The 26,621-nt window shown below is 34.4% G+C and overlaps 1 protein-coding gene across 7 annotated transcripts; it reads left to right on the top strand.

Annotated features, from left to right (window-relative positions):
* Ctns (Cystinosin) lies at positions 1 to 26,621 on the top strand. 7 transcript variants are annotated; one of them, XM_011309510.1, is made up of 9 exons: positions 1 to 104; positions 14,115 to 14,178; positions 16,965 to 17,055; positions 17,147 to 17,332; positions 17,954 to 18,194; positions 20,016 to 20,135; positions 20,404 to 20,692; positions 22,776 to 22,878; positions 26,161 to 26,621. In XM_011309510.1, the coding sequence occupies exons 1-9, from the start codon at positions 93 to 95 to the stop codon at positions 26,240 to 26,242; spliced, it is 1,188 nt and encodes a 395-aa protein (XP_011307812.1). In that variant the 5' UTR covers positions 1 to 92; the 3' UTR covers positions 26,243 to 26,621. The 7 variants fall into 7 exon arrangements, with proteins under 7 accessions (XP_011307812.1, XP_011307816.1, XP_011307817.1 ...); XM_011309514.1 differs by lacking the exon at positions 26,161 to 26,621 and adding an exon at positions 23,771 to 25,973; XM_011309515.1 differs by lacking the exon at positions 26,161 to 26,621 and adding an exon at positions 23,675 to 25,973.

Below are 26,621 nucleotides of genomic sequence, written 5' to 3'. Positions count from 1 at the left end.
TTACCGTGCCATCTTGTTTCAAAAGTTCCTGGAAGCAAGCAGAACAAGTGTTAATCTCTAAGAAATTGTCCAATGCTAGATGAATACCTGATATGTTACTGCAGGTAAGTTCAGTTTTTCGATTCCCTTTGCCACAACTTCAGTAATAGTCGATAGTATGATAGCGAATCTGCCTGTTCGTCCGTGTGATACTACGTTGAATAGTGACATTCTCGTCTTAAACCGCTAACAGAGATAAACAGCAATTGAGAATATAATATTTATCTTTTTTTTCATTATTTCTGCTAAATTATTACTTATGTTGCATTTTTATAATTTTTTCTACAAAGCATTCAATCATAAGCTTTCAATGCCACTTATATACACAACCATATTGGGTTTCTACATGGAACGATTTATTTAGTTAATTTTACGATTTTCGAATCGTAAAATTACATGGGTAGAATTAGAACGGTGGACCATAATGAAGGATTTGGCCATTTTACTATTGTCAATCGTAACTTGAAAATACAAAGAATAGCTCCAAATCAATTCCTTTTTTTTTATTACATTGATGAAGAAAATTTCCAATTGTGTTGGCGGAAAAATGAAGTCAATTCCAGAGATTTGTGCCATCAGAGAATATTAAAAATGCAAATTCCGTTCCAAAAAAACCTAAAAATGTCAGAAACATATGCGAGCATTCGTCGCGATAAAAACCAATTTCACATCGTGAAAATAATGAGTCGATAATGAAGGGAAAAAACGCGAACATGGAGAATTCTGTTTATTTCCTTATACCCGATTTGTAAACATCACTCGCTGTTTTGATATTTTGTGAGTTCACATCGTAAAAATGAAAATTTCGCATGTAAAAATTCAAGGGCGCTGCAGCAGTTAATATCTTGGCTGTAAATATTTTATCTCTCGTTTTCCGTAAAAAACAAAAATTGTCAATAAATTATCAATTCCGGTTAGTTGAAAATTTAAGTTATTCTTTTCCTGAATAACAGATAAAAACATGGATTTATTTTACTTCATTACCGCAACTTAATGTAATGAACATAGTATTCAATTTATTTCCGCTATCGGAAAAAAGAAATCAAATTTGAACCGTAAAATTTGAGAAAGTAATTATATTCTCTCCTATTCCATTGACAAATTATTCAGATCCTAAAAACATTTTTTTTAAATATGTACATCGAAATTTTCTTTCTTTTTTCTTTACGATTCCAATTCGTGATGTTTGGATAAAGAAATGTATTTTTAAAAAATCAAAGTCGCCATTACCAAAAAAAATTAACGTATATTTCCCGGAATTCGCGATTTTGTCCGCGGTTACGATTTTCACATCATAATTTTTCTTATTAAAATCTATCTTCCCGTGTATACTGTATTTCGAAATTCAAATTATCTTAAATTTTCAGGCTGTTATGAACTGAACCTTTACTTGGTTTTATGTAAATAGCGGATCCTATATTATGCATATGAAGTTTTTCATTACTTGGTACACTGAAAAAATATTCAATAAAAATTACGTGTATTTTCCGTAATTCTGGAGCGAAATGTGGTTGTCGGAAATTTTACGGAACTGTCACGTAATTTTTATCTAAAGTCACGGAATTTTTTCGCGGTGTTCCGTAATTTTTATCTGAATTATCAGTGAAAAATAACGATACCGCCACTTAAAATTTTCGAATCAACTCCGTAATCGGTAAGTGAACTGAAAGTTCCGTAATTTTTACTAAATATTTCTCTCCGTGTAGCAATTTCAGATTGACACAACGATATTGTTGAAATGATCCGAGCCCATAAGCTTGTAAGTATGGTAGAAATGTATTCTCCAAAAATTCCCCAATTACAAACACATTTTCTGTTAGATCACCATAGAGAAGAGTGACGACTCTGCCTATTTGAATATTATACTGGTATGCTTCATATGAAGTAAACAACGCATCGCCTTTCCGTAAACATGCCTTTGAATATTAATGAACTACATTCTTGAAAATTATTAGTAATATGTGCTGTTTGCAACCGCTTTTATCCCGTCATTGTAATAATTTTTACAAAAACTATGAATACTTTTCACGTCTATACTAAACATGAGCTCCCCACCCATGTTTGTTACATTGTGATTCGGTGACATTAATGAAATTGTTAGTTTTACCAATAACTCTCTTGAAAAATCTATGCTGATTGAAGCTTTCATTAGAGGCCCAAAATTAAAAATAAGATGCGGATAATGTTGCAAATAATGATGGTCTGGACGGAGCGGAACAGAAACCTTATTTCTTAAACTAAACAATTCACTGATCAAAGATTTAAGATAGGGAAGGCAAGATGTATGTATTGCTGAAGCAATAGTGATTTCGATCGTTCGAGTTAGTAGAAGTATCGCTCTCCAATTGTGGTCATTACTGTCTTCAATTTGATCTTCAATGAGTAATGGTAATAATCGAAAAAAAATTTTAAAGTTGCCAAGCACTACCAGTAATCTTTTCCGATTGTTGCTGAATGGTATTCAGCTTATCTCTCTGATCTTCTATTGAATATGAAAGTAATTGAATCCTGTTATTCAGCAAATTCATAAATTATTATTACACACGCGGTGCATATATAAAATCTCACATTATACACAGTGCGTCGAAAAGGATTGTTTAAGTTTTTAGTGTTTACTAATTTCTTTGACTAAAGTGTTTTTTTCTTAGGAAAACATATCAGTTAGTTGCAAATTTTTGAATATGTGTTTTTTAATACAAGCAAAGATATACTTCTTAAAAGAAGTTATTTTTGTCCGTGTAACATTCACCGAACACTGCTCATTCACAACGACCATGACAATGACCAATGTTCGGTGGAAGGAGGCTCCAGTCACGTCAAGCCGATCAAATTATTATCCACGTTCCTCCATCGTCCGCTCGTCATACCGACTATGTCTTTCATCGGACAAGTATCCACGCGAACTCATAAAGAACCCTAAGTCACTACAAAGGCTGCTTAAAATAACCATTGGAATATTCGTTTCTCACAAATTACTTTAAAATTGTTGCCAAGTTCAAAAACTGTTGTATTATCGTGCCTGGTATACTGAGACGAATCGGATTACTGCCTTTTTCTGGCAAAGCCCAGGTAAAGAAAATTTTTGATTCATTTTATTTACTGTTATAATACTCATTTCTAATTGAAGATGTCTTCGTTGATAGTACGGTTTGGTTTAGTGTGTTGTTCAATGCGTTTTAAGTTTATTCTGTTACGGAAAAAAATTGATTTTATTGAAGTGTTCATAACCGCATGTGAAATCAAGATCTAACAATGACGACAATCGAGCTTAATGTGCACGACTGTGGATGACGCAATATTGATTATATTGTCGGAAAGGCTCGCAGCCGTTTTTTCGTTGAAAGTGGTGTAATCTAATATTTTTTCGAACAGCAACATTACGCTGTTTCAAAACGGGCTTGCACTTTTGTTTAGATACATCGTTATACATTGCATGAGAAGTTAATTGTCATCTCAGTCGAAGATATCCATAAAATAATTGTTCCACAAAAAAAACGAAAAATATGACCTAATTGTGAATTTTTATGGACTTAGAAATTTTATATTTGAAAGAAGATAAGAATCTGATCTTTTCGTACGAAGAGTTCAAAAATTGTGTTATGTGATATCTCACGATAAATCAAACGTTTGACCGTCACTTTCCTTAATTACTATCTCAGGTATCTCATATATCGGATTATTATACTCACATGCAAACCGATTAGATTGCCACTAGCGTAATATTTTCTGCGTAGCCCCCGAACGAATTTGATTTATCAATCTGCACGTCTCTGAATTATTTGCATAAAATTAAGTTGTAATCCTGGTTTTTTCTGGTAAGCACTTAAGTAGGGGATTTAAGGACATATTGCCGACATTTTCTAAATCTTCATGTTTTTTATGGATTTTTGCGGAACCCTGGATTGACGTAAAAAAATATACCATTTTTAGGTTTCATTATTATGCAATGACTCACTATTTAGTCGTGCGTTGATTTTTCTCATTTTTTTTTGTAAAGTTCTACCAATTTTTGCGAAAGGTTACTAAAAACTTAGGAATATTCCTCCACGGCGATGAAACTCCATGGAACAATGAATACAAGTTGACAACCGTATATTTTTTCACGTCACTTTATCAATCGTTGCTCAGAAATTCGTAAACAACTTGACGCATGATAATTACAAAAAACACGTGAAATAATATTTTCCAAACCTGGGATTTTAAACAGAAAATGAGTGTTGGCGTTGGCTATTAAGCGGTCCGTAAAAACTATCGGCAATTAAATCATATAAAAACCAAAAAAAACTACGGAATCACTACCTAAAAATTCTCAATAATAATTTTGGTCATGACTACTTATACACCCTCTAATTTTTCCCTCCAAATCGATTTTTCACCCATTACTTGTAGGAATTAATTTCAAATGTGCCGCAGACCCTGGTTGTATGAAATTAATTGTCCCGAAGTCAGAACATAAAATTAGTAGTTAGTAATTGTTTATGCTTGATTAGATAGACGGAGTCTTTCCCTCCTCGCCCCTTCCCTTCTGAAGGTCTATAATTTCTATATTTTGTATACATTCGCTTCTATTCAATTCAATGTATGGGTAGGAACTGCAAACCTCAGAGGTACACAAAAATATGATATGGTCGCCTACTTGAAGTTTTTCCCACATAATTGAGCCTGTCTAAAATTTCATTTGCCGACCTTTACAACACGACCGAGCATTGGGCGGAATTCGGTTGCCCCATCATAGGGGCCCCGATGAAAGGCCGTTCACTAACCGATGATGTCCACAGCGATCATGGGGGCCCCGATAAAAGGCCGTTCATTGGCCGATGATGTCCTCACCAATCATCGGGGCCCCGCTTAAATACCGTCTTCCAGCCGATGGTCGCAATCGATCAAGTCCGAAAAATCCTCAAAGGATGCAGGCTAATCTATTAGTGTTGAAACTTGGTACTTATAGGCTAGGTCTTACAGATAAAATGAAGAAGTGGGTGGATATGCATTTCCCGCCTAATATATGAAATAAAGCAATTAATATCCCAAATGCCAATTGATCAATAACAAACAGGATTACGCGTGAAAACTCTTACGCATGAAGTTAGCCAATCTAACTCTCGGCGAATTTAATTTTGATGTATTACCTTTCATAGATAGGAGTAGAATTGATGAAAACGATCACAAAACTATTGAAAAACATTTTAATAAACATTTATTTGTGCATAAATATTTATTATGAATAATATCATCGGCTGAAACCGGTGAGCGGCATGAGATAACGTTCTAATGATCGGTAGATGGTTGGCCGGTCATCGGCTGAATTAATCTAAAATAGAATAATTCTTTAAAGTTCTGAGGTAGAGCAATAACTTTATAGTCGTTATTGAAAAAATAAATAGAAGTCTGATGAGAATTCTAATTCAATTTCAACTTATGGCAAAAATGTATAAAAATTTACTAATTTTCCGTTTTCATTAATAGCGGGAAGAGCGAAGGATATAACTCGGATTGCCCCTAATAAATGACAAGTGTGCTCGAGATTTTCGATGAATGATGATGCTCAATGGAACAATCGGTTTGTATGATGCAATATCATATAATGAAACCGTGTAAAATTTTTATTATTCACATTTAGAGTAGCAAAGCTCGAGGGAACATAATAATTGCCAACCATTTCCGAAATATATTCTCCAAAGTTTTTCATTGGAAATTCCAATTTTTGAATTTTGTATTTAAAGTTTGAAACTGAAACCTTGCGCCAATTCTGACGGGCCAGCGATTTTTGTTCGACTCGTACGGCACTCTACGTGGCTGAGGGAAATATCATCACCACTGGGGTTTATTCGCAAACAAAGGTTGGCTACCTGGTTGCCCATTAGGATTTGGAAATTATGCCGACCTCAGTAATAGGCTGATTCCCGACTACTTGAAGGTTGCCGGATCCTGCGATATATACGTCGTATCATATCCTGCTCGTATCGTACGTCGTGTCGACACGGAGAGAGAAATCCTGTAAAAATTACGTGCCTTTCTTGCGAACGCAGTGAAGAGTTCAACCCTTGGATACTTCCAGCAGTTCACAGAAAGATAAGAATTCTGTAAGAGTTGGGGAGATATCGGATCTCATGGGTTCCTTCTAACTCTTAACTGGTGGAAGAGTGAAGAGTTGCCGTTTTTGAAGTACGAGACCTACTGCGCACTCCGTGCGCCGAATTCGAATTTCGATTTCGGATTCGAGTTGACCAATCGACTTCGGATTCGAGTTGACCAATAAGAAATCAGTCTTATGAGTTATCAGACAATTCTTGGATTTGGATCATTCAAAGTGGGTCAAAATGGCTGCCGAATAGTCGAAATGTTAGGCATGCTTTAGTTCAGTGAGTTTTCAAGCTAGAGCCATGCAAATAGATTCATTGGAGAGCCCGAGTGAATACCTGGAAATTCGAAATTTTTGAAAGTTGGATTTTTGGCGAGCCAAATCAATTTTGGTAACATTGGTTCATAATTCATGCTCATAGCATGATTCACATTGCTTATGATGTACGTTATTTTGATGTCTCTCTAAATGATTTATCAGCTTTTTGGGGTGAGAACTTACTTGGTCAATTGAAAAATGTACCCAGTCGGGTAAAACAAGTAGCACAGATTGTCAATCATCTCACTGTCTCAGATTAAGCTGGAGACATTCGAATCAAAAAACGTAGAATGATAAATGCTTTAATTGTGAAACGGAATAAGGATGTTCACAACAGACTTAGGCATTTATTCAAAGCTGTTCATAATGTTCAGTATAATGATTTTATTCTTTGTGACCAATGTCCTGTTTATACTATTGAGCCAAAGTCTGGGGAAATATTCAAAATTGAGAAGCTGTTCATCGAAGCGAAGTCTCAGTCAGAGGTGGCAACAATAAAAGATCTCTATATCGAAGGATATCGAGTAGTGCCAACGAAAAGCTGTTTTATACCACCGTGTCCCTCCAAAGATATTGGTATTCGCCAAATCGAAAAAATTTCTGATTGCCTTGAAATACTATCGATTGAAGAAAATCAAAATAAATATATATACTTAGCGATGAGAGACAATAATTATTCCATCTCCCTCTTTCACGCATAATACCGAGATTATTTATCATGCAACTCATATCGACTACGAATGTGACTTATTTAAAAGCTGAACATTAACTAAGAAAATAACTTTCGTAATAATCACATTAAAAAATTTCCGTACAATAACAAATTCCTCATGTTTCACAGTCGAGAAGTATGTTCTCTCATTCGTGATAAGAAATAGGATAAGTTAGTCAGTGCAGAAGATACGGGAGTTGCACTGACGCTACGTAACAATTCACATGAAGTGATACATTTTTCTTATCAGGTGGCTTAATTTTTTTAACGTGAGTAATATAGTACTGTATATCGATAATATGTGTTTTTTTAATGCATCATCACATGTGTCACATCTAAACATAGCAAGTAACGCAAATGAATGGTGCTACTTACAAGTGTTGTTAATGATTCTCTAATATTAGGATATGAATTAGAAGCGAAAATATCTAATCGTCTTTGTAGCGGATATCTGACAGGATGTGTTTGCTGAATAAAACAGTGCGCGCCTCCATGAGAACTCCGAAGAACAACAGGGTGGTTAGCCGGTCGTATGTGTGTCGAGTAAATCCGCAAGTGAACATAAAAAAAATATTAATGTTATCGCGGCCGGTAAAACGCGTTTCTAACCTCGCTTCGCTCGGAAAAAAACGTGTTTTCGGCCGCAATGACATAAATAGCATCATAGCCACGACGAAAAAAGTGATTCTGGCTCATGCGCGTTATAAAGCCGCATTCGTCAGATTCACTTTTTCCGTCCTAGGCGTGAAAAATACTATTGCGTGGTAGTTTCAAAAGTGTTTGTAGCTCCGGTGGCTGAGGTGAACTAGTGAACATCGGTTAATTTGATTTAAATTTGATGCCTCATGAATATAATGCCCAACTACGTAACGAAATATCTCATCTTCTTCTGCCTTCTGAATTCAATCAGTTCGACACTCGATCAATTTGATAAGAGAAAAAACATCGAAATGAATGCAAAAATGATTGCACGAGGGGGTGAGAAAAGGAGAAAAGGAAATAATGAACATAAACTCCATCTTCGAAAATCGCAAATCAGATCAATTTTTTACAATCCCTATCATTGCATACGATCAGTGAAATCCCGATCCAAAATATGTAAAAGAACGCAATTATGTAAATGATGTTCCATGTACCTCTGCTACCCACAAATCTCACGAAATTACTCAGACATCGAGGGCAGTAACAAAAAACTTGTTGGTAGAACGTCTCATGAACGCTGGATCAGAAAATTGAAAATCCTGAGACTTTTCGATAATGGAATACATCGCAGTGCAATTTGACCTGATGAAACTCGTTTTCACTGAAAAACTGGATAATTTGCGAAGAGGATGCCAGTTTGATATAAAAAAAATAAACTGCAGAGCTGAAAGAAACGCTTAACACATTAGCTATTTGTAATGCTGGTAGCTGACCCACAGATCCGAAGAGCAAATGCACCGGCACTTTCCCTCTGACTGCACTGGATGACTCGTTAGATTTCGAGAAAAGATTGAGTCCCAATGTTGAATCTAATCGAGAGCATCCAGAGCTGGATACTGAGAGACAAGAGGCTCTGGTCGGAAATTCTGTGAATTTAGACATTCTAATTTTAAGATTGATCCTTACTTGGTAATATCTTCACTTTTACTTATATTTTGGAAGGACCTAATGCAAAAGGAGACTGGCGAAATTAAAAGGGACTGTAAAATCACAATTAATATAATTTTTAAAGCGCTAGTAACGAAAGACATACAGACGCACTACAGCGGGGTAGGTAGGAAGACCGTTGAAGGGGAAAAGCGGAATTTAGGGCCACCTTTACCTACAAGTATTTGCAGGATAAGATTATTGTTATTGAATTTCTTTAAGCCATAACTGAGTGGATATTCTCCTTTCATTTTCTGATTTTTTTGCCAGCTCAGTTTCCAAATTCCGAATATATACTAGATATTTCCACGAGAATTCGAACGATTTGTTCATAATTTTTTTACAGTTTACATGAAAGTGATCATTTTTCATTTCTTCCCTGCACATTTCCGATTTATCCCACTTCAAAAAAGAGTCACACCCTGCGGCGTCTGAATGCAATTCATTTCTCAGTCTGCAATACCGAGGACCTTGTTATTTCTCCCAGATTAATTTGTTTAATAAAGCAACAAGTGCCACTTACTCGAAGTAATGAACATACGAGGACCTTAACACAACACTATCGATAGATGTTGTCATTCAAAGTTCCTGTGTTAATTTTATCCATGCATTTTTAATTAATTTTTTATTGTTACTCGGGTCATAGGAACGGTATGAAAGCGTTCCGCCTGCGCTATTCAGAACGATCTGTTCAGATTTTGTCATATCGGCCTTTCTCATATAAACTTGTTTAACTTCCAATTAATTGATTAAAAAAATGTATTTTTATCCTCTTTTGTTCTTTGCTTAAAAAATTCCCTGAAACGTTTTATTCGCTCTCTTCCTTAACAGCGTTCTCTAGTTTTACTATCTTCGATTATTTTTGTATTTTTCATGTCATCTGTTTTTTTCCCTTTCTCTTTGTAATTATTATACCGAAACAGTTGTCTATAATCCTTGGTTGTTCTCTTATTCAAATTCTTCCGAGAACATTTTTGTTTCTTTTTTCTATCATTTTTTCTACAACTTATTATGAACCATCAATGAATTGATTGTGCTGATTTTTACCATCTCTTTCACCTACTATTTTCGATTGTTGTTTCTAAGTAAAAACATTAATTTTTATGTATTTCGAAAATTTATTTTGAAAATAATGCGCATTATCGTTCGATGGTAATTTTTTAACGAAAAATACAAATCAAAAATTTATTCATTTGCAATAATGAAGAAAATATTGTTTCCAAACCGGCAATTCTGAAACATTTCCGGACATTATATTCGTATTATAAGATGAACGGTCTAATATTATGAAATCATAAAAACAACATGACTTGATTGCAGTACGAGGATGAAGTAATAACCATTTGAAAGTGGATTCAATAAGTTTCAAAATGGTATTCATTTGCAAGCTTGATTTGTAAGTTCTTAGATAATATGACATATGCGCAATGTATCGAGCGATGAGAGCTTGAAAATGCGGTCTGAATAAAACTAGGCCAGCCTTAGAGAACATTTCATTTTCGAGTTTAAATGTTCAGGAATCAGAGCATAATTCAAACAGCGAAATGAATCTCATATAAAAATTCATTCTTCTAGCTTTCGAATGGTATTACATATTCGTTACGTATCATTCGATGAAATGCTGAAAGACCTCTCAAAATAAAATCTGCGAGTGTAGCATGACATGACATGTTATATCCATTTCAATGTTTATAACACCATAAATTCCGTATTGGTCACCTTAGAGGTATAAAGATTAGGAACAACTGGAAAGCTAATCTCATCAGCTTCAAAATGGTATACCTTATATATTGCTCAACTGAAAAAATAGAGGACTTAGAGAGCTAAAAGTGTCGGCTAACTCAAAGTGATAACGATTTTTTAAAATAGGATTTTAAGACTTGGGCCAACTTTTGAGGAAACGATGGCATGAAGAAATTCAGTCAGCTGATTTTCTACTAGTTTGTCAGCAAAGCTCATGAGGGTTTCCATCGTGGAACTCATGGGCTTCTTCGTCCTATAGGTTTTGGGCTTTTTGATCGACAACTTGGTTTCCGCAATGGTTAGTTACGACCCCTGTTCCTTTATTATGGAGTTGCCTAGTTTTTTCATCTGTACAGGTGTGGAATTTTGCACGTGTTTCCTGCCGTAAAACTTTTTTTTTCTCCTATTAGGAGGCACGGAACAGCATTAGTTCTGGTGGATTTATAAGCACACAAGCGGCGGATGGTTCTGCAAAGTGCGGGCAATAAATGATACGAATAACGCAGTTAGACAGAGAACTCTACACTGAGAGAAAAATGCAGTAAATTAAAAAAAAAATTGCCTTGAAACTGACAAATGAAATTAATGAATAGTCGCAGACACATATGCGATTGCGAGTGGTAAATATTGAATTGAATAAATTTGTTTGAAACAACTAATTGAAATTTTGGATTTGAATTGTAGCTTTACTTGTTTGCAAGAATTCAAATTTGAATGTAGTATTCGGTAAAATATGCCTGAGGATGCATTCCATTCATGAACATATTTGGTAGCCTCAACTAATTATTCATTTTTGTATATTAAGATCAGAAAAATATTTTTTAACTTCTCAATAATTACAAAAAAATAATATAGTAGAATTAGATAATTGATTTTTCTGTTTCAATTTTATATAACTATCTTATTAAGAGTATATTTCTTTATTTCTACTACACATTTGTTACAAAACAGTAAATTGGCCCGAATCTATCAGAAGATTAAATTAATCAAATAGTCACTTACTTCAAAAATATTTTTGACTGTTACAAATATAATTCAGTAAAAACAACCATTTCTGGTCGCAAACAAATAAGTTTAGTACATTTTACTAAATTTTTCTCTCAGTGTATGTATTGATTTTACTTCAAGGAGCTCCAGAACAAAACTGGCTTTATGCAATGGATCAACGTAAATCATCGCCCGTTAGCATATTAACACAGTCAAGGCTTTCACACTTATAGACGTCCCATTCTACTGCAGGTTCAAAATAAAATTCCATCTAACTATGTTAATATCTGCAAATAGAATATCAAATCGGTCAATAAACACATAAACAATCAGAGGATACAGGCTATGATTGGAAATTCCAAGAGTCAATTAGTTAAACAATGATTAGAACAATAGAAGGGTGTTGAAGTTCTGAAGTGATTAATTTAACTGATAGAATAAACTATTTTTCTTCACTGCCAGCAGAAATAAGTCCCCCTATTGTGTTTGTGTTCCCTGGAACTTTAGTCCCAGGAATAGCAGCAGAAGTAGACACGACAGGGATCCTGTAGGGCATGAACAGAAAAGGATTCAAGTAGTTAAAGAAAAAAATTGTTGTATACCCACTATTTGATTTTGATATTCCCCAATTATCCCTCTAAATTTTAATGCCTAGAAACCTTTTCCCAAAACTCCAGTGCAATACCCATGAAATAACCCTCCAATTCCCAAAAACCCGGACAACTCATTTTCTCAATCGATTGATTGCTTCCTCGCTACTTTCCCAGTAGATCGGGCCTAATCCGGGACTTTCCCAACTTTCTACCCGTTCAATAAATGCTTTTACTCCCTTACCCGCTAACTCCAACCCTTCAGGACAATCCCTCACTACAACTGACCAATCGCCCACCTTGGGCCTTTCTCCTTCCAATTTCCTCAACCCCTACTATCCACCCTCAAGGGACTTAAAACTAAGATCGCTTGAGAAACGACAGCATAGATATATTTAGAGACTAGGAAGAAACAAGTAGTCAGGAAGATTTTCAAAATACGATCAGCTTGTGTTATAATTATAAATAAAGATTTCGTAAATTGAAGTGGGTAATTCCTTCAACCCGGAATCCAACAAAATAGTGTAATGTGAAAAGGATAAAATCCCTTTCGCACTCTAGATGAATATTCTTTCAGAAAACACATTTTACCTGTTAACATAGAGTTATGGTGGAATTTTAGTTTGAACCACCTGCTGCTCGTGTGTTCATAAATTGATAGCCAGTTTGATAGTGTTTAATGCCCCGTAACGAGAGGAAAAAAATAATTTCAAAGTCGAGAAAAATGCGCAAAATCCCTTCTCTGTAGCTGTAATCGCGAATTCGAACCCATGGAAGTACGAGTGCACGAAGAGAACAATTCAATGAAAATTACCAATGACCGCTCTACTCCTGTGCACGGTAAGGAGAAACTTTTGGGTCGAACGATCCAATAAAGACCAGCCTCTTTAAAAATGGACTTTCTCTTTCACGCAAGGGCTCGCGTGAAGCACCGCAGTGCCCTTTTCAATGTTATCGAAAATCTTGGCATTATATTATCTACAATTTGGTAATTTTTTATTTTCAATCTTTCAACTTTAGTGGAAAACCGATTGATTAAAATTTCATTCGATATTTTCTCCACCGATTTATTTTTTTGGTCATTTTAGTATGTTATTCAGAACATTTTTATCCGCCCAATGAACGTTTCCATCGATGGTGAATTAATTTCGGAGCTAGGGCCTTTCCATGTTTTTTACTTATTCTTTCAATTCGACCACACTATTCCTTGTAAAACATTAGGAACTCCTCATGCCTCTTACTCATCCCTCTGCTCATGCCTTTGCTCATGCCTTTGATTCACCATCCACTGTTATCGACACTCATCCGCTCGCTGTTTTATCCACAGGAACGTCTCGAGGTTCGAAAACTCCCTGTCTTATCTACAAGTATGGCCTTTGGATTAGTTTAGCCGCCACCGCTCTACATGCTCTTGTCTATCTTTCTCTATCGACCCTTATAATCTCAGCTTGCAACGCAAAGTCCGACACATGAGAGCGAAAAAATAATTACCGCATAATTTTTAAATATCGTTATTCAACAGACGTACATTACTCGTCTGTCTACCATGCAGCTATTAAAACAACGCGTTCATAAATATAATAATCTCTATCTGTATTTCATTGTTCGATATGGTTATTATAACTGATTTAAATGGAAAAACAATACAATTATTATTGAGAATCACTGAACTGTCAGTCAGTCCGGCTACGTCACGTTACTCCATGATCCTGACAGTGGCGGTCTGATTTTGTACGACCTAGGAAAAATAAGTTCTACAAACTTTAATTTATAAACATGTCATGGTGATTGTGAAGTTTCAATGATAAAGATAGTAATGTTTGCAAGGAAATGGCGAGTCGTCATTTTTTAAATGACTTAAATAATTTAGAGAATACTTCATAGATAGGTTATGACAGTGAGAACGGCAGAAAATTAACATTTATTGTTCCTAATGGCGAGTAATCCAGTGACGTACTTATTGTCAATATTTTGTTTAATCGCTCTTTAGTTATTGTAGTTTTCATTTTCTCAGTTGCAGATTTTTCTTTATCCGAAAATGATCAGGGTTTATTCTGTGTGGATGCCACTTGTGCTGGGTAAGTTTATAATAATAATACAAAATATTTCATCTAGAATTGCATGTTTACTATTAGGCAAACTGACAGGTTTGGATGTTGAACAATTAAACTACGCATTTCTCTTATGAGCTTCATATCATCCACTTTTCCAATTGCGGCTTTACAAACAATTACTAATAAGACGAAATATATTTTTTTACTACTTGAAATACTATTTTTCCGGTGATTTTCGCGCCAACCGCATCATTGGATCCCAAAAGCGAATTTTCAAATTAATTTTTGAAAAAACCAAAATTGTTGAAAAAACCAAAATTTTTGAAAATTCAATATTTTTTGAGAAACGGCTCTTCTGTATATGGAAAGTCATGTTAGGGGAGGGTGGGGCAAAGTGGACCGGTGAAATTTTTTTTTAAATTGCTGCTTCGATATTAACACGAACAATTAACATGACCTTCATTGTATGAAATTGTTATTTACAAAATTATGGATTAAGTGGGCGATTTCTTAGTTATTAAAGGTGTTGAGAAAACAAAAACAGGAAGAACAAAAAACAATAACAGAAACCGTCAAACAAAAGTAGGTAAAATTCATACTCAAACAAAATTCACTTGAACCATTGTTTGAATTCGCTGGTAGTTTACTGTTTTCAAATGCGAAATAAAATGTATTGTAACAAAGTTAAAATCTCTTGATGATTCCTATTGACTTTCTACTTATAATACGACAAGAGGTTCAAAATGATCGGCCGTGTCCCGATAGGTTCGTTACCAACAAATGAAGAAGTCACATGAGGAATCACTTGATGACTTTATTTACTTGTAGGAAATCTTAAGGGAAATGCCAGATAATTTTGAAGCTTGTGTGGTTTTATTTTTTATTTTATATTTATATTTGATTATTTTTCGGACCCAAATGTCAGCCAATAGAATTGCGCCATAAGACGAAACTCACGGTTAAGAAATAAGAATTTCATATCTGTCAGTTTGTCGTGGGGTTAATTTGACTGGATAATATTTTGTTCTTTTATACAGCCACTACCAGAGAGAATCATTAAAAAATCATCAGTATAATATTATGTAGGTTGTCCAGGTGACGTCAAATGGTGCGATTCTATTGGTCGATATTTGGATCGAAAAAATAATCAATTGAATTCCATTTGAATTTGAGTTCATATGCATCGAAGTGTTAGTGGTGTACGGCAAAGTTCGAAAAAACTAGCTTCTATGAAATGAAAACAAAAGTGATATTACGGGTCTAAATTTGGAATTATCACTTTGAATTTTTGGTGTGATTTTTTTTAGGCCAATATATACAGTCTATCGAATATCGACTATTGTTTAAATTTTATCTTTTTAACCTAAAATACATTAAAATTTGGGATCAGTTTTGTGTTGCGGGAAGCACTTGAATGGACATGAAAAAATAATGAAAAAAAAAGAGGAAAAATTATTGAAGGGCGCTAAAGATCGATATTATTTAAAAGGAATTTATCAAGTTTCCTAAAAAATAATCAAAAATACGTAGCTTACTATTACATCTAGCTGTCACTGAATTTTCTGGAGAGCAATGGTAAGCTGCGTAATTTTTATTATTTTTTTGTAAACTTGGTAGATCCCTTCTAAACAATATCGCTCTTTAGCGCCTTTCAATAATTTTTCTTCTTTTTTTTCATTATTTTTTCATAACCATTTGAGTAGCAATACAAATTTGATTCAAAATTTTAATGCGAAAAAGAAAAAATTTAAACAAAAGATGACATTCGATAGATAGTCCATCCGGGCCTTAATATGAAATATTCCTAAATTTGGATTTTCAATTGTGTTGAGGGAATCACTTCAATGATTATAAAAGATAATTGTAAAAAACAAGACAAAATTATTAGAGGGTGGCAAATCGAGATGCCCATTCCAAGAAATTAGTCAGGTTTTTTGAGAAATAATTAAAAATATGTAGTTTACCAATCATCATGGTGGGGAAAAAGAATACATTTGACAGTGAATGACAATATGGAATCAAAATGAACTGTTAAATGTTACCGATGGTAAACTATATATTTTTTATTATTTTTCTGTAAACTTGGCCGCTTCCTTGGAAACAATAGCTCGATCAGGCTTACCCTTGGAAACCCAGTCACCCTGGCCCCTCGTACTAGATCAACACGGCATAATCCCGTAAGTAACGCAAGGCGAGGGCTATGAAGTACATGCGCAAATTTCTTGGCGCATAGCGTCAAGATATTGGTCTTTTGGAATTTTATGGGAATTACTATCATATACCTACCAAACTCGAAAGCTTGAAAATCACTACAGAATAGCCCATTTCGATCCGATTGAATTCGTATCGAAATGTACTGTTTTGTTATCATCGGCAGAGAGTGGAATTTTACCCACTCAGAGCGTGCGTAAAATGTCGCTTTGCATAGAGCCTGCCGTAATATACTATTTCAAGGGTCTGTTCGGAAATATCTTTTTTCGACATACTGCGCAAAATGACATTTTGCGTACGACCCGAGTACACAAAACCTTGCTTTCCAACTATTATGATGAAAAATCTGGTTCAATACGGGAAAGTGTTCCTTAGAGACACATGATTATATTGGTCACCTTCGGCTCGCGCCATGAACCTTCCATGAACCCAAAAACATTTTCTCGCAATCGTATCGTAATATACTATTGTAACCTTCTCGGAAATTTCATCATTTTATATGGGCACAAAAAGGTATTTCAGTAAAATGTTGCTGTGCAATACCGAGAGATAAATTAAATAAAAAATTATATAAAATATCGATATTAATGTGTTCCCAGTGTTTGGAGCAGCAACAGCCGAATTCAAAGTGAACGAACATGATATGTGGCTTCATGTTGGGGATAGGAGCGCGTTTAACCTATTGTTAACGTAAGTAACACTATTAATGATACAATTAATTCATCCTTCAGTGATTTACTTATTTACTTATTACTTATTTCTTCCTATATGCTCTAAATAGTCAGCGGTTACCTATCCCTATCAACGTGACGTTCGACATTCAACATAAGGACTTAGTAAGAACAGATCCAGCTACGTTTATCGTGAACAATACTGCGAATGTATTATCATGGAACATTAACGTATACGCACTCAATCCAGGATATTCTACCATTGGTCTCAATGTCACGCCCGACAATTTAACTGTGTGAGTGAATTGCTTATCTATCAAGAATTTTGAAGTTAATCCGAACGGAGGAGGAATCGCTATTTTTATTATTCAAAGAAGGGGAAACCAAATGACAATTCATGGACGAAAGGAAATATGTAATTAGCATCTTACATTTATTTATTCTATTTAATTATAGAGATAAATACATAGAACAGTTAGGGAGCACCATTATGAAAAATCAATGGATTTCACGAATGAGAAAAAAAGAATGCTTGTCAAATGATAATGCTTCGCTATGACATACGTACTTTTTCTTATCTGCTGATACGCTGTTTAAAGAGGGTGAAACACCCCTCCAAAGTTGATCTCTAAGGGTGATTTTTCCCAGTCGCATATAACAAGGTTTTGATAATTCATAATGGTCGCAATAGATACTTCATCAAAAGTTATGAGAAGCATAGCACAAATATTCTCAAATATGTTTTTTTTTCTTGGGTGGACTAGCACGCAGAAAGTTTATTTGTCGTACAATCATCAACAATTGAAAGAATAAGAACGATTAAGATTACCTCCGTACAACTTTTCAGGGACTCGGTTTCTGAAGGAATGCAACAATAACAAACAGTGTTAAATTAAACTGAGTATATTTTTTTACAGTTCCGTGGACGCATTTGTAAGAGTCACTGTAAGGAAATCGGATACGCTGTACCATATTAGCAGTATAGTTGGGTGGATTTATTTCTTAGCATGGAGCGTCAGTTTCTACCCTCAAATCTACAGCAATTACAAAAGAAAGAGTGTTGTTGGATTGAACTTTGATTTTTTATCATTAAACCTGGTTGGATTCGTCATGTACTCCCTCTTCAACTGTGGGTTATATTGGATCCCAGTAATCTGGGTAAGCTCAACTGAATTGGCAACAGACCAAAGATTCTCTTTTATTGCAAATTATTTTGTTTAAAGAGGTGGTTTGTTTTTTTTAATGAGACTCATAAATCACTTATTAACTAGTAGGACGTGGATTGCTTCATATGTGGATGTGTTAGTAGTTGTGGATTTCAGCAGGTCTGATCCGTTGAAAGGGTCATACCAAAAATTTTCCCATCTTATTCATTATACATATGTAAGGATTCATATGAATATATAAAAAACAATTTGAAAACGATTATATCCATACGTATCGCAATACAAATTTGCTGATTAAAATTTTTATTAAATTAATTATTAAATTGCAAATTAAGATATTAACTTCAAGGGATCCTCCAAGTTTACAGAAATAGTATAGTTCTGGGCTAATGCGATGGGGTTTTTTACTCCTGTGGAGTTTGCGCTCGAGCCGCATGCGAGAACTGGCCAACAATTATTTTTCCGTAGTGAATTTCGAATTTTGGAGTTCAGGAAGTATATAAAATCAATTATCAAACGAGAAATCGTGAGGAACAATACGGAAAAATAATTAAAAACATGCAGTTTACCAGCCACCATGGTGGGGGAAAAGAATAAACTTAACGGTTAGTGACAATATGATCGAAAATGGACTAAAAATATTACCGATTGTAAACTCCGCATTTTTCATTATTTTTCTATCAATTTATTTTCTTTTTTTTTTTCGTTATCTTCGACGGAATCGTAATCCCAGGTTTCGGTATATTTTGGACTAATAACATTTCAAATTCATACGAATGATCACGTTCGATAGATGCAGGTTTTAGTCTACATTTCCGGCCATACACACACACAAATTTGATTTCAAAACTTCAGGGTAATTACTATACCTGCGATTTTGAAAAGTTGGAAATTTACATTATGGAACTATATTTGAATTTTTGAGAAAATTTTTCAACATCATTTGCTTGAAAAGCATCGTGAACTGCAGAGAAGATTTTAAAACGTCGAGATGTAGTAAAAATTTAATTTCAAAATTTCGGGGTGATTACAATAGCTTCACTATTGTCGAAAGTTGAAAATTTTATAGGCCGTTATCATTGTCATAAAATTGTATAAGGAATTTCAAAAAAATGTTCTACATTTTGTTTGGACTTTATTAACACTCAAGATAGCGTTTAACCATCAGTTCATAAATCTAATTTATAGTATTAGATTTAGATTTGCCTGTTCAGCATAGATAATCATTACTATCTACACAGAGAGGTAAACACATTGAAAGGTAAAAAGCGCTTTCCTGAAATAGTGTATTTCACCAATGAGACAAAATAATGCTGTTCCCGTAATTTTTTGAAAGTCATATAAAAAATTGAGGAAATTATATGAAATATTAATGGGCGACTGAGAAAAATTACCGCATTACATCTGAAAATTTCCGTATTGCTTATTACGATGTCTTATCTGGAAATAAGATAATTGGTTGGTGAAAAATTTTTCATCGTCAGAAAACGAACTGATAGTTTTTTAAAAACTTTATTTAGTTACAAGTTAGCTAGAAGGAAGTATGGGTAGGGAATTAGGCTGGGGTACCGTGTTTGCCCATTGGCAAGTAAAAGCGACCGAAAGGTCAAATTCGCACGCTATCGATATATCTGAAGTTTGTCACGTTTATTCCTCATTAGTTCTCAGTAAAATTCCGAAATTATTTGATTTGGAAATTTTAATCATGATTTTTATAATTACAGCACGGTCTCGTACCTGCGAATAAAGAATTCAATTCCGTCAGAGTATTCTACACGTTTCTCAACTTCATAAATGTATGATTTTTTTTCAGATGGAATATTTAGAACGGCATCCTAGAGGTGTAATTCCAGTACAAATTAACGACATATTTTTCTCTCTCCATGCTGTCTTTGTAACGTTAATCACGATAAGCCAGTGTTTTATCTATGAGGTAATGAAAAAGAACAAAAACTGAATAATTCCTTACTAGAAATTGCACCAATTAAGTATTATGCAGAAAACTTCGAACCATTTATGAATAGCTAGAAATAAAAACGTTCTTTATTGCATGAATAAACATCCATTCGAGATTTTCTGTATCAGAAAAGATTGAATATAATTAGAGTTTGCGGAAAAAAGGGTTAGCATCAGTCAAATTTTATCGAATCTTCTTGAATCCCTGAAATCTCAAAAAAAATAAATAAAATAATCCGTTTTAGATTGGAGGACAACGTATATCAACAACGGCACGTGTAATTCATGGAATATTTTCAGCTGTGATACTTATATCAATAGTCCTATCAGTTATTCATATAATCGCTTGGCTGGATTTTCTTTACATCTGCGGTTACATTAAATTAGCGATAACCTTGATAAAATACGTACCCCAAGCGTACTTCAATTATCAACGGAAATCAACAGTTGGATGGAGCATTGGGAATATATTCCTCGATTTCACTGGAGGTCTGCTGTCTATGCTAGAGATGATCTTAAATGCGTACAATTACGGTAATTCAATAATTATAATTTTTATAATCATAATGTAACACTCCACACATGCATCTGCGTGTTTGTCACTTATATGAGGTATTCCAGGAAAACCAGGAGGCCGAGTGAACCATAAACTCAATTTCTGCAGGACCTGATATAAATTAGTATAAAGCACTGTGGTTCTTTCGCTAATTAGAGTTAATTTAAGTTAATTTCGTTTTATTTTCAATGAATGTGAGTGCAGACATCGTTTTCTGCTGTGCCTGTAAACTTCATATTCATTGAAAACGAAACATGTGCTCTTGTACTCTCATATACTACTTCGACATTTACTAATTGCGTCTCTGTTTAACTTTGGTTAAGCTGTTTTCAAAAACTGGGTTCTGTAACTCGCTGTGAATCGTCTATTTTGTAGTCTTTTAAATCAATTTGAATCGGGAAACAACACAGAGCCTATGTAAACTTTTGAGGCTAGAATAACAATGAGAATCTAGTCTCGAACTCAAATTGGCTGACTATTGTTGTCTCGTCTCTGTCCTGAATAGATTGGAGTATCATTTTTTAGCGAGTACTCTCATTGCAAAAAAAGGAAAATTCTCAGTTTTATCTGACTTTTAAATTGTCTATGAACGTTCTCATTGCAAAAGTCAGTATCTTATTCTAACGGTTGCGATGGAGCTTTTTCCACTCATGTAGAACTGGTAGCGGAATCGAGATACGCGGTAGCGTATCGGCCAAGTAAAAGTTTCGTCTCTATCCAACAAATAGGGCCGAGAGCTACGGTGTATCTATACACGACACAACTACCCCTTCCACTACCTCCTAATCGTATTCAATCTATAAAATACAAACGCTACAAGTTACATGAAATCTGTGCATAGTTAGATGTAGACAAATCGCCCTCAAGCTTTTCTTTGATATAAGTTTTCCCTTTTTTCGATTAATATTGGCAAAAATTTTCAATCATTTCAATCTTTTCCCGATTTCTATTATCTTTCGGTTACATTGAAGTCACTAATTGGGCAGCAGATCGGATTTAATCATAGTATTGAGAAAATCTTGATAAAAGCAATTAACGAAATTGCCTTAGATTTTAAAAGCCCCTATTCTCATTTTTTCAAATATAAACTCTGTCTTATGGTGCACTGGTATCGTAACAATACCCTTTGAATACAACTCGAGCTTCAAAATTAATCGGATGTGTACCTCTAGGCTCTTTGCAAACAATAGAGCTTGTTTTCCAGAAAAGTTTTCCAGAAAAATCACTGAGGTATTGGTACATCGATCTTTGTATTATTCAGGCCCACGATTAGGATATAGCGGTGTGATCGACAGTGTTACTACATGGCGGTTTTTTTTTAAATGTTTTTTCGAATTTAAAGTGAAGTCCATAATGTGAATGATCAACGTTCTTCATACGACGTTGTTGATATCTCGTTGACACATTGTTATGATGCACTTTGTTCTTAAAAAGTCAAAAACAATTTGGGACAAAATTGTCATATGGTAACCTTGGTTGTCGATCCCAAAGACGCCACATGTTGGTACAATTATAGACAATGGACACCTAACGAGATTAATGAATTTAACTAATTTACAACAGATCCCCCAATGATCGATATTATACCACAGCCCTCCACGTCACAACCGACCATCATCGACTAAATACGACGAATGCATGCTTCCACTACTTCTCTGTAGCTGTTTTATTTAAATTTATTGAATATCATTCTCTGAGCCGTGGTGTCAGCAATCAGAGTTGCCAGATGGCGAATTTTTTGAAAATGTTTTTTTGATTTTAAACAATCCCAATCAAGCAAGTCCAGCCGATAGCGCGAATGATTGACACTTTTGAAATGGCCTAGTTGATATCTAATTCGAAGCTTGCTATCATCTATCCTATTCTTGAAAAACCAAAAACAATTTTTGGAAAAAATCGCCATCTGGCAACCCTGTCAGCAATAATAGGAGGCCTGAACTATTTCTGAAAGAACTGTATTACGACACAAAATTAAAGATTTGCAGCTACAGTCAATCTCATTATTGTTCAAATGTTAATCAAACGACAATAATAATAATTCAGAATGTTATCGATTTTCAGACGATTGGAATAGCATTTTTGGAGATCCTACCAAATTTGGACTTGGCTTCTTCTCAGTGGCATTTGATATATTCTTCCTCGTCCAACACTATTTATTATACAGGTATGTTTACTCAGATTACTTTAGTATTCAGCATTCTAGCATGTGTGTTGTTTGATTTTCTGTTTGCTTTATTTTTCATTTTTTCATTAGCAATTTATGTGGGAAATGAGGGAATGATTCGAGCTGAATGTAAAAGGTGTTTGCATTAGTTAAACTAGTCAGTTGAGAGTAAAAAATATTCTAGGCAAATAAAATCTTAATGACCCTTCATTCACTGCTTCAATAATTCACGAAAATGCAACATCTTTTTAAACGTATCACAAAATCTTCTCTATACATGTATGGCCGTTGAATGAAAATTTTCCCTGTGTTGCGCTTCTAGTTTCCAACGTATGGGTTACAATTCATCGTAAGTCCAATATGAATTGATAAGGACATTTGAAAAGATCTTTAAAAGACAGGTATTTCAATAAAAATTAGAGATTGCTTAAAAAAATTCTCTTGGCAATGATCTTCTCAAATTGCTCCCACCATTTCTATTCATTTGCGATACGGTTGCTTAATCAAAAATAAATAATGTCTAAAACATATTCATGCTGAATGTTTTAATTGTTTCATTATATGGGTAATGAATAATATCGAGAGGAATCACTTCCTATTATCGTTCAACTATTTACACATGTCCGGCTTGCTAATCATCTTTATCTTTTTCTAATCAGAAAAATGATGATACTATTCGCTTAGGCTTTCAATGTCTACACTTAACAGACAGAAAAAAACATGTAACTCATATTTTCAGACATGAAAAACAAATCTTCTGAAATCTAACAAATTCATTAACATGCCGATCTAACAGAATCATAAAAATCTGTGGGTAAAACAACAGATGCACAAGACAAAGAAAGGAAGGCATAAAGCATGGGGGTAGAGAGAATCAATTCTCATTTTCCAGGCATACCAGTGAGAAAGTGTACGACCTTGAAGGCCGGGCATAACGAAAAACAGGAGAAGGTCCTGTTTGAGGAGATATCCATGATCTATATTCGAGTAATTAAATCCATTAGGAGCCATTAAAAATTATGGAAAGGAGCGAACGATTTATGCATGTTTTACAATCCGGAACATTTCTTGTATTGTGATGACTTTCTGTGAAATAATATGACTTATTACACGTAATTTATTCACATGAAAAAAAATTTTATTGATTTTAACGTGAATAAATTGATTTTTATTGTTGCTTCGTATTTATAGAATATTACTTTATTTCTGTAGTAAATGAAAAGACGGATGCAGAATATCATGTTTAATTCCATAATCACAATCCCAGGAATGGAATTATTAAATAGAATTGTAATTGGTATTAAAAACAGGAATTTGACATTTTTATTTTAATGTTTGTAAAAATTGATGCATGATGCATGACTAGACAAACGGACAGCAATGATCCAAATCATCCCGAATGATAAGAATGTGGCATAGATGAGTAATTGAAGTATAGAATAGCTAAGCAGTTGTCTTCCTCTGGAATACCTTGATTTAAGTACATCTACATTAAGAAAAAAAGTTTTTAAGAAGTCCTTCTCCACTTATATTACGAAATACATTCTCAAATTTTTTCCAAGTAAAAACGATATCTTGTACTGAGAGAATAAAGCTTTAGTGAAGGGATTCAGTACCTGTCCGAAAGATGAGGATTTTTTTCATGAAAAAATATGGATAAGAAAGAGGCTGACTGAACTTACTCATAAATTTTCATCACAAAACTACTTGACTTCGGTACAGAAGTCGCCTTATCTCGTTATTTCATGGCTCATTATTTTTCGGATAAGCACAAAATCTCTTAAGGCTCGCATGGACTGTCTATCGAACGGGATCTTTTGTTTCAATTCTATCTTATTAGCCTAAAATATATTCGACTTTGGGGGAAAACTTGTGTTGCGGAAACCACTCGAATCCTTATTAAAGGATAATGAAAATAATGACGTAAAATTATTGAAAGGCGCCAAATCGCGATATCGATTGAAAGGAATCTACTAAGTTAAAAAAAGCTGCATATTTTTTATTATTTTTTGTGAACTTAGTAGATTCCTTTCGATCAATATCGTGGTTGAGCGCCCTTCAATACTTTTTCTTCTTTTTTTTTTCATAATCTTTTTATAACCATTCGAGTGGTTCTCGCACCACAAATTTGATTCCAAATTTTTATTTATTTTAAACTAACCAGATAGAATTGAAACAAAAGATCACGTTCGATAGATAGTCCATGTCGGCCTTAAGAATGTTTAACCGTCAAGTGAGCAACCGTATCAGAAAATAAAATTGAAAAATTCAAAGAAATCATTTACGAGGTAACTATTTTTTTCTATTTATTCACGAGCCTCATGGCATACTTTGTGGTTCAAATTATGAAGAAATATTAAAAAAGTTTATAAACATTGACGTATGACTGACTACTGTGGTAACGCTCGAGTTTTGATCGTGCAACACCGCATTTAGCGAGGGGCCCCGCCATCACTGTTTCATCGTCATCTACCTTGTCAATATTGCTCAGCTGTAAGAGAAACATTGTCAATATTTTACAATCATAATGGCGGCCACATTTTTTCACATCTTTTCAAAAATCAATCACAAATTTCTCGTGTATTGTATCGGGTACCCTAATTTCTGTCGCCGGTAAAATATTCCCTATATTATCAAATAAATGAGTGATTTTTTTTTATGATGTTGAATGCGTATCCTAGTGCCCTTCTTAATCAAAGCTAACGCGGTCACGTTTTTTCATACGACTCTGTGTTGCAGATAATTGTTTTTACTAATTATTATCTAGCTAAAATGGATCGATCGGGGGATCGAGAATGTGACTTGCGTATGGTCCATACTCTCAGCCATTATATTGGAAAAGATTTAGAGTGTATTGATTGTTGTCGGTATCAGTTAAACATCCTTAAGTGAAGTTATTTTCCTCAGTAGAAAAAATCGTTGTCTTGGAAACTTTGAGCATGAGTTTCTTCACGCCACTAAAGACGCACTTCACCAAAAACTTCTTTTATGTCATTGTAGAGAGTGTTGACCTAAATAAACAATTTATCTATCTGAATTTGGAAATCTCAACGAGATGTCTTCACTAGTATTAATAAAATATCTAGATTAGGAAACTTGCTTTCTGTAGGATTTCATAATGTGAAAAAAAGCTCTGGATGATTTTTTTTTCAACTAACAAGTTCAAGCGATATTCTCGGAATATTTTATTTGGTACTCTCTCACTTATTTCCCTTATTCCTTATTCCAACGGAAATCAACTACGAAGCTCCGAACGAAGATTTAAAATTCAAAATTTCACAGGGATCACGAGTACATGGACATTCCAGAAGGGTGTCAAGAGGAGGCCGTGCTCGAGGATCCATCCGAACAGATGGATATTTGATTACAGTGATTACTAAGGGCTAAAGACGCTTCCACGCCAAAAAATCTCATGGCCTCGATGTGTCTAGTAGATTAGTTTATTTATTGGATCACGGACTCACTTGTGATAAAGTGAATCGATTCACAAACGCACTTATTGTTTGTACTTCTATTTATATTGTGCAAGAATGTGATAAGCTGTTCCATATCATCAGCACCATTTATGAAATGGAAAAGTGTTAGAATAAGTGATTTACGAAAACGCAAAGAAATCTTAAACGGCGGAGAAGAAATGAGAATACAATTTTTTTAAAGGAAAAATCAATTTTAGCATTGTATTCCAATAGAAAATTGGTTACCCTTGAATTATTTATTGAATATTTACAATTTGTTTTACCTTA

Source organism: Fopius arisanus, unplaced genomic scaffold (genome assembly GCF_000806365.1).
Source record: "Fopius arisanus strain USDA-PBARC FA_bdor unplaced genomic scaffold, ASM80636v1 scaffold00068, whole genome shotgun sequence".
In the NCBI taxonomy this organism is placed as follows: domain Eukaryota; kingdom Metazoa; phylum Arthropoda; class Insecta; order Hymenoptera; family Braconidae; genus Fopius; species Fopius arisanus.
This window is presented reverse-complemented; position numbering and strand designations above follow the sequence as displayed.